At 37.2% G+C, this 9,964-nt stretch overlaps 1 protein-coding gene across 3 annotated transcripts in view; it reads left to right on the top strand.

Annotated features, from left to right (window-relative positions):
- Window positions 1-9,964, top strand: part of LOC107703383 (axin-1-like) — a 56,357-nt gene that overhangs the window by 24,392 nt on the left and 22,001 nt on the right. For all 3 annotated transcript variants that reach the window (XM_016505989.1, XM_016505991.1, XM_016505990.1), the window contains exon 3: window positions 6,677-6,817. In XM_016505989.1, coding sequence (XP_016361475.1) covers window positions 6,677-6,817 — 141 coding nt within the window. The remainder of the gene's footprint in view (window positions 1-6,676; window positions 6,818-9,964) is intronic.

The raw sequence follows: 9,964 nt of genomic DNA on the forward strand, positions 1-9,964 counted from the left end.
GCATATTAGAATGATTTGTGAAGGATCATGTGACACTGAAGACTGGAGTAATGATGCTGAAAATACAGCTTTGCTTCATAGGAATAAATTATATTTTAATGTATATTAAAATAGAAAACTTTTATTTTAAATTGCAATAATATTTCACAATATTATTTGGTGAAATAATATTCAGTATTTTTATCTAATAGATACAGCCTTGATGAGCATAAGAAACTTCTGTAATAAACATTATTGATCCCAAACTTTTGAATGGCAGTGTACTGTAAAAAAAGAAAGTTTTCTCAGGTAACCTAAAACGTCATCATTTAGTCACGGGTCAAATTAAATACAAATAGCACATTAAAGTCTGCTTGAACCGGAAGTTGCTGCCGACTTTATTTCAGTGAAGTGACGTATTTCCAGCTGAAACTGAATACTGAGGGGAGGGCTTAGTTTTATTTTTGCGCTCCTCCTCTCATCTCTCACTCATTGCAAACTAACGGTTGGAGGGGTGTGTTTAAGGATATTTTGCCCAAGCCGTCAAACTGACGTCATCAGAGAAGGAATGTCATTCTAGAGTGGAAGTAAATGTTCAGATTTTGATTAAAGATTACTAAAACAAACATTTTTTTTTTCAGCGGATTAACTTGCACGGATTAATTGTTCACATCAAGACTAGCAATGTCGCTAGTAAAGTAAATAAAGTCAATTTTGATTTCATGCGGACTTTAAAGTTAAAAGTTACAAGTACAAGTTACGCTGTACAAGTCTGGTATAAAGAATGCTTTTGCTCAGGTGGCCGAAATGTCCGCCCAATAGAGAAAAGTTTTGCTTGGCAAGAAAAAATATTAGAGGGAACATTGGTACCGAGTACCCGGTCAACCCGGTTCTTGATGCGATATCCGAAAGGTGCGCAGATGAGCTCTCTTCATAAAAGCACTGAGACATGGCGACCTCAAAATGAGGAAAAACATCAAACTAACAAAACACTTTAAAGATAGACACCCAGATTAAATGAAAGAGTTCAAGCAGGTAAGTTTCATTTCATCCTATACATTGATTTATTTGGGGCTACAAATAGATTTTCCAAAAGGCTTTGACTTCGTTGAATAAACATGAGCACTGCACATGTCAAAGTCGAAACCTGGTGTGGGTGTTTTTATATCACTGTATTTCTGAAGGAAACCGACTGTCTTCAAAAAATTATGGATGTCATTCTCATTTCATCTTGCCTGTAATGCCTGAGCACAGTGAGCAGCGTTTGTGAGTGCAGCACTTATTTGATTATAGCCGTTACTGGGGAAACCTCTATCTCTCCCGCTCCAACAGCGCCTCCTGCTGGCAGAAAATTCATTTGCATATATATGCCGCCACAAATAGAGTGCAAGTCTGTGGGAAACAAACAAAATAAAACAATATTTTAATTTGAATGTCGGATTGAAATGAACATCGCTGTTATTAGAGTAGTTAATCGTTAGCATAAGTGCGGCTAACGCTAATATAACGAGCATTAGAATGAAGTTTCTTTATTAACTATTTAATGCTCCTATAACTTTTATCATGGTAAAAAAAAAAACAGGAGGACATGATATTTTGATATTTACTATTTTTACGCACCAGAGGCTTTTAAATGAATTGTGAATCTAAAATATCCGTGTTAGAGAATGTATAAATGGTTAACATTGTTTGTGTCATATCAGTCAGAAAAGCAGGTCTGGGCTTTTTTTAAAAATTTTTTTTAGCTAACTTAGTTGTTATTCTTGGCTGAATAACTCTAGAAGGTTTTAAAAGCCCTTTAAAATTAAATATGTACACAGTTTGGATTAAATGAAAGTATAGTCAAATTTAATTAGCATGTTTTTGTGTTTTGCTTTGGTACCGAAATTGGTACCGAAAACCGTGGCTTTTCACTGGTATTGGTACCGAATACTGAAATGTTGGTAACGTGGCAACACTAGTCAAGACAGTCTTTCAGGCTTCTCTGCTAAAATATGCAATGTGTAAAATAATGCAGGGCTTAAAGTTCTCCAGCACCATGCCGGATCTCCGGCGTGCAGCGTTTGGCAGCGGGAAAAAAATAATAGGCTTGTTTGAGATGTGCCTCGCCTCGCCTGAAATGTAGGCGGCTGCAGTGAGGGGAGGAGTGAAATAAACGCAGTCAAGACGGACCGTTCTGCCCTCTCGAAGTGGAGCAGATACCAACGAGATCAAAGGCGGATATCGTGTTATTCACACTCGCGTGATGTGTTGCTAATAAACATGATATAATTTCAGTTCTGTTTCTTTTATATGAAAATAAATGATGAACAAGACACTCAAAGTGCTTGCTATTTAATTCCATACAAAAGGTGTGTTTATCATTCATTTTTACTTGAATACAAACATGTATTTTAGATTTTTATATAAATATGACAATCACATTATCTCACACAGAGATCGCGTTGTCATAGTGTTTGGGAACATTCATGCATAATTTAAATACATAATCACATGAAATCAGATAAAAAAAAAATATTTTAGAAGAGAACGCAGCATCACAGGTTTGTCATAGTGTTTGGGAACATTCATGCATAATTTAAATACATAATCACATGAAATCAGACAAAAAAAAATTTGATATTTTATAAGAGAACGCAGCATCACGGTTGTCTGAACCAATGAGCATTAAGCTGTGTCGTCATCTAGTCGATTCCCATCATGCTTTTGATCAGCGCAGTCGATGGAGAGCAACTGTGCCCGACTGCACAATCCGACACAGCAGTCCCGCCGTCGCGAGAGTTTTTTGACACATGTCAGCATAACAACAGAGCAAGTCGGACGTAACTCGGACACTTTTCTAACCGGCATGCATCTTGCGGTGATCACTGGTGATCGGTTCTGCTCAGATTTTGCTCATCTCAAACAAGCCTATAGTGTGTGTGTGATTGGCTGCAGGTGAGTCCAATCAGTGCAATGGAGCATCTTGTGGTGATCACCGGTGATCGGCGCTGTGCAGATTTTGCTCATCTCAAACAAGCTTAATCCTACATTTAAAAAAACTTGTTGATATCACTTGCGAGTCCATGGTATGAGAGGAGCACAGCTTTCACTCTCAACCAAACTAACATTACTAGCCAATCAGAATTTTTTGCTCTTATAAATACGAGACGCGCATAATAGTGTCCAATTGCAGAGTCGCAGCCCTGATGAATAGAGAAGCGCGACACGTTGAAAAAGCTGCGAGGCGCAATGGTCAAAGATGTCCATCTAATGCATATTTATATAGGAAAACTAATTAAAAAGCAGCGGAGCTTTGTAAACAGTTCAGAGTAATCATGTCATCTCCATAAGAATGATATGATCTCTAGAACAAATTTACCGGGATTTTTGAAAAGGTCCTGTTCTCACATGATCTCTTAATGGTAACTTACCGGTAATTTACCAGTAAAGACTGTTAAATCACGCTGTAAAGTGAAATGTCACCAGGCCGTGAGCGTCCTCTGCAGGTATTTGTTATAATAGGCTACATAATGTACTTAAGTTGGTTATGTTTATACTGTGTGTATAGGAATATTACATTATGTATTTTAACAGTGTTGTTCAATAAAACCATGTAATTACTTGGTTTTGATATTTTATTTGAGCCAATTATTATTGCCTCATATTTAGTTTATATATAAATAGTCATTATAAAGCCTGGTTTTCACTTAGGTCTATTTGTGTTACTAAAAAATACCAGATTACTCAATTGTCAAAATAATCAGTTGATTACCAAAATAATCATTAGTTACAGCCCTAGATTAGTTAAAGTATTTCTAAATACAACTGCATTGTTTCAACTTCGCGCTGTGGATCGCCAGATCGGCTTTCACCGCTGCTCACTCTAGCCCGCCGTGTGTTTCATTGTGAAAGCGAAACTACTTTGTTTGGTCTATCTGTATTTTGTCTCATCTCTCTGTATTGTCACACCCCTAGTGTCGATAAGCGGTGATATAGCTCATAATTTTCCAAGTGTATGATATAGCTTTCATTCTTCAAGTCAACCATATATTCATGAAACAAAATTAGTTTGAATAAAGAAAGCAATAACTTTGCCATAGTATCCTTTCAAATGTTAAAGAAAGGATATTAAAGGGGTCATATGATGCGATTTCAATTTTTCCTTTCTCTTTGGAGTGTTACAAACTCTTGGTGCATAAAGAAGATCTGTAAAGTTGCAAGTGTGAAACGCATTTTATGGAGGACTGTTTCCTGATCCTGGGAGAGTAGACTACAATGCCGGTTGTTCTGACTCACAGCCAGTAAGTTTTTTATATTTAAAGAATTTGCCAATGATGATTCAAATGTGAGTTTTGAGGAGTGTAGAATAGCACTTGTAGTTTGTCATTTCTCAATGTAGTATGTCATGCAGACATGGTTTTATGTTTACGCGGCGCGATGCAATGCGTAAAAAAAACAGTATATGTCATTATAATCCGTAATTATCTCACCACTGGATGCACCACGACTTCCCCTAAATGTTGTTTAGGAGAAACAATAATGTACAGTTTCTTCTCACAAGCGCTCGACAATTCCGTCAACTATCTCAAGCGTCTTTTACGCTCGCCATTCAGGCAGTCTTATCGTCCCGACACGTGAGTTTGAACGAGAATGCACACGTTGGCGGTAATGCATAGACGGACATTGGTTAACGTGGACAGTGTCAAAATAAGGTGCCTATTTATACTACAGAAATCAATATTTTACATGTGGCATCAATACATCGTATCGTTAGACATTTAATCAATGTATCGATCCATATCGATGGATCGTTACACCCCTACTGCGCATGCGCATCGGCTGGTCCAGCCTCAGGTTTCTATGGGAACCGGAGCTTCTAACGGCTGCTGCAGTGACGCAATGACTTTACCAATCAACGATTGGCTGTTTCATTTAGGAGGTGGGACTATTCCTCCATATTGTGCCATTGCAGGTTCTCCCATTCGTAAGTATAGGAGTGAACCGTCTTTGTATTTCTATAGTCTTTGGTTCCAATAGAATGCTAGCTTGGAGAACAGGCATTGACCCAATTATATTTTAAGAGCACTTAAGCAGTGAAACACTTATTCTTGTTGCAGTTTTCACATGACAAGATGATGTCCTCAACTGTGTGTGGTATGTTTTTGTTCTTTGTCGGCATTAACTAATTGCAAGATAATTGGGTTTTCTGAGATTTCAATTGTCTGCGTTTTGCCTCCACCCAGCTGAAAGCTCATTTTGAAAATATTTAAGGTTAATTATGTGATGAAGCTCTTGATTAGTTGTGTGCTATCATTAATAGAAGGCAGGTCCTTTTCAAAAAGGATTTTATCTTCAATAAGGCAGGTAAGGGCGTAGCGTTATCTTTATGACTTGTTACATCTTTGTATGTAATTATAATTATATAACGTAGTGATGCTACAATCAGATTTTAACAGCGATATATTTTTTGTCTTGTCAGCTCAATAGTCAGATGCCAATCCTTATTTGTTTTTTTGTTTTTTTAAATCAGGATCTCTGACATAACCGGTTATTTGTAATCTCTCACAGTCACTTTTAGCATAATTATCAATCAACCAACAGTATGACAATCTAGACAACAGCTATGGTATCATTTATAAAAAATAAATCAACAAGCAAAAAACATTAATTTTTGAAATGTTTTTAATAGGCCTAAAAAGAACATGTAGGCATACATAAAATATCCATATTAGCATACATGGTCCTTTAGAGGAAATAATTAATTTGTTATTCATTTTAACTTAATGTGAGAGCTTTCTGTATTTATTCATGTATTTATTCATTCATTTATTCATCTCTTCATGATTGAAAATTGTGTATTCCTCATTGTTATTTAATTATTCTTTCCTTTTATTGAAATATTTTGCAATTTTTATCTAATTTCTAAATGGTGGTTATTGAATTATGTATAATTACATTCCCTGCCTTTTCGTTTTGTTGATGTTGGTAATATTAGTTTCTCTGTTAGTTGTTTTTCCTACTGTTTTAAAGTGATGCTGAAGTCTTAAAGCAAACTGGTGTCTATTGCATTACTGAAATGTGACCCTGGACCACAAAACCATAAAAACCACAAAAATAAGGGTCTTTTTTTTTTTTTTTTTTTGAGATTTGTACATAATCTGAAAGATGAATAAATAAGCTTTCCATTGATGTATGGTTTGTTAGGATAGGACAATATTTGGCTGATATGCAACTATTTGAAAATCTGGAATCTGAGGTAATAATGAGAAAATCATCTTTCAAATTGTCAAAATGAAGCTCTTAGCAATGCATATTACTTAGCAAAAATTAAGTTTTGATATATTTCCAGTAGAAAATCTACAAAATATCTTCATGGAACATGATCTTTACTTAATATCCTAATGATTTTTGGCATAAAAGAAAAATCTATATTTTTGACCCATACAGTGTATTGTTGGCTATTTCTACAAATATACCCGTGCTACTTAAGACTGCTTTTGTGCTCCAGGGTCACAAATGTGATCTGGTGAAGTTGACAGACAGTCGAGTCATAGAAAGTGATTATTCACTGATTGCAATCAGCTGAGCATCCCTCATTTGTCATTATTACTTAGAAATGCATGAATATAATGCGTCGTTTCACTGAGATGACCTGTTTTGTCTTCCTAATCACGTGTCTAACAGGAATCTCCTCTGTCCCATTTCTCATCAACAGACACGCGTCATGGAGGGAGCCCATCAACCCGTACTACGTGAACACCGGCTACGCGCTGGCTCCCGCCACCAGTGCCAACGACAGCGAGCAGCAGAGCATGTCCAGCGATGCAGACACTCTCTCCCTGACCGACAGCAGTGTGTACGTACACATGGACAGACATACAAACATGCATCCATCCTCACCGCCACAAGCTGGCGGAACATTCCATCCGAGAGCTTAGAGCGATTCAATTTCACCACGGCGTCCTGAGTCAATTTGGCAGGATTTTCCTCCTCCAAGAAACTCGTAGCCAGTTCTGCTGAAGCCCAGATATTTCAGGAATCGAACAGAAGATGCGCAGACAATGCTCGATATTACTTGTCATTGGCATGTCTTAAGCCGAGGCTTGCAGCCGTTAGCGGAGGCTGGTCTCAGAGCAGTGTCTCGTGCACGCAGAATTAGTGCCATTTTCCCCCAGCTCTGCTCTGGGAACAGAAACAAATCTGCTCTCCTCTGAGGAGGACCATCTGCTCATTATCCACACCAATGAAAGCTTCTAAATGTCATTACTTATGCTAATTATAGAGCTTCAAATTGGGAGGTATGAGGCGCTTCAGGCTGTAATTTGAAGGCATTGACTTGTTTCCCTTCAAATTAACTTTCCCTGAAAACAAAGGAAATGGCCTTCACGTTGGTACTGTACACAAGCAGGTTACAGAAAACAGGAAATGGAATATAGAAAACAAACAGAGAAATAGTATTTTGGCCTTGGGTGTAATCAAGTTTGTCCACTCATTTCATGGCTTCCAAAATATTTTGGCCTAATGCAATTATTTTAAATGGTTGACACGAGGACGTGGTCGGCTGGATAATGCATTGCGATATTAAAATGATTTTCCGTCCATTTATATGGAAGTGGTTATAAATTTAAAGCTTTTAAAAATGCATATTTTTAAAACTGCTAATGCAGCCAACGCTCAGTCAAGGTGCGGTCACATTAGTGAAATGTCATGGGCAAAAAAGGTCCATTGTCAATAGTTTATTGGTGAATGAAGCACAGCTCACACAAGTCACTGTCAAACCAAGCAGCTTTCCATTGGCCAGTTCTGCCAATCTGTGTAACCAACCTTGAACCTGTTGCGAAATATGCATGGGGAAGTCTTTTACCCTCATGCGAAATTCTTAATCGTGTACATTTCCATTGAAATGACTGGATGTTGTCAGTGGAAAATTTGCTGAACAACAGTTAATATACCATTAGTGACTATAGTATACATAGATGGTCAATAGTATACCAAGGTACGATGCATAGCACGCACAGAAGTAATTGCCAAATCAAGCAGCTTTCCATTGGTCAATTCAGCACATCCGCATAAAAAAAATGTAAGGGATAGTTCACCCAAAAATGAAAATTCAGTCATTAATTACTCACCCTCATGTCGTTCCAAAACCATAAGGCCTTCGTTCCTCTTCGGAACACAAATTAAGATATTTCTGATGAAATCTGAGAGCTTTCTGACCCTGCATAGACAGCAGCATAACTGACATGTTCAAGGCCAAGAAAGGTAGTAAGGGCTTCATTAAAATAGTCCATGTGACATCAGTGGTTCAGCCATAATTTTATGAAGCTACGAGAATACTTTTTGTGAGCAAAGAAAACAAAACTTACATTCAGCAATCCCATTAAACCTGTTGCAAAATCTTCACAGGGGAATATTTTGCCTTCATGTGAAATTCCCATTAGTGTGGATTCATAGAATAAATTAATGGACAAATGACCATTTTCTATTGGCAATAGTGTGGCAATCATGTGGATTTCCATTTCTATTCAAAAGTGAAATTTCATGGGCAAAAAAAGTTCATTGTCAGTAGTGTAGTAATGTACAAAGCACAGCTCACGCAGAAGTCATTTTCAAATCATCCAGCTTTCCGTTGGTCAGTGCAGCAAATTCGCGTAACCAACTTGAACCCGTTGTAAAATCTACGTGGTGCAGTCTTTTTACCCTCACATGAAATTCCTCATCAAAATGGCTGGATTTTGCCCACGAAAAATTCACAGAACAGTGGTAAATGTGACCGTACCTTAACTGAAATGTAGCAAAAATTTACAATTTCATTGTCAGGAAATGAGTTCCTTTTTTTAATGCTGTTTGTGAGGATTTTAGAGATGGTTTTAGCTAGAGAAGCAGCAACAGGGAGTGTGCTGAGTGCAGAGATGGCATGAGTGATCCATGTTACACAAAAAACACATTAAAGGCACATCAGGGCAAAAACATGTGTCTGAAGTGGGCTAGATTAAAGGCCATTATCAGCTGTTTGCCAGGCAGAGATGCAGGGGGGTCCGCAGCAGGACCCGGGGGGATTAAAGACTCCCTGTGCATGTGTCAGTGAAGGACCCAAACATGCTTTGCTCTGAAGCTGTTGCCGCCACTGCCCCAGGGATTCAGTCAGATGTGGGGAGGACGTTTTTTACAATTTCAGTCCCACAACAAAAACATAAACGCCTGCTATCACTTTATGTTTGCAGTCTGAGGTCTGTTCTCACACAAGGACTGCACATATTCATTGTTACGAAGCAACAGCACCATTTTGTTCCCTGTAGAACTGACATTTCTTTATAAGTCGCACATGCTAGTGAGGTAACATTTTGCATTTAGCAAGCTCAGTTAAATCGCCTGATGTTCAGTGCATGTTTTTTATCACAAGTTTATTTACCAGCACAAAAAATACAACATACAAAGCTTTCGCTGAATGATTATGTAGGAGCTAGCTTTTGCAAACTGGCATTGTATGTAGATTAGACAAACTATTCTATGTTTAAAGGGATAGTTTGTTCAAAAATGAATTTTTTCATTGTTTACTCACCCTCATATCATTCCAAACCTGTATGAGTTTGTGTTTTGTGGAACAGAAATGTTTAGCAGAATGTCTGCTCTGCTCTGTTATACAATGAAAGTAAATGGGAACCACAGACTGTCAAGCCTTCAAATGGCATAAAAGTCTCATCAATAAGGCTTCTGACATCATGTGTTCTGAGGATGTATGATAGCTTTAAATGGAATGAAATATTCGCTAAAAATCTTGCTTTACAGCCTTGGTCACCATTTGCCTAACTGTATGGAAAAGAGCATTAGTATTATTTATATGCTGTTATAGTATTTAATATTTTGAATTAGCTTATTTTTATATTTCCAGTTTTCCTCTAAATTTTAGTAATTTTATGTGCTTTTGTAGTTTTTATATATATATATATATATATATATATATTTTTTTTTTTTTATTTTTTTTTTTTTTTTTAAACTTGTC

The sequence above is a fragment of the Sinocyclocheilus anshuiensis genome, unplaced genomic scaffold (assembly GCF_001515605.1).
Source record: "Sinocyclocheilus anshuiensis isolate Anshui unplaced genomic scaffold, SAMN03320099.WGS_v1.1 scaffold58, whole genome shotgun sequence".
NCBI classification, from domain to species: Eukaryota; Metazoa; Chordata; class Actinopteri; order Cypriniformes; family Cyprinidae; genus Sinocyclocheilus; species Sinocyclocheilus anshuiensis.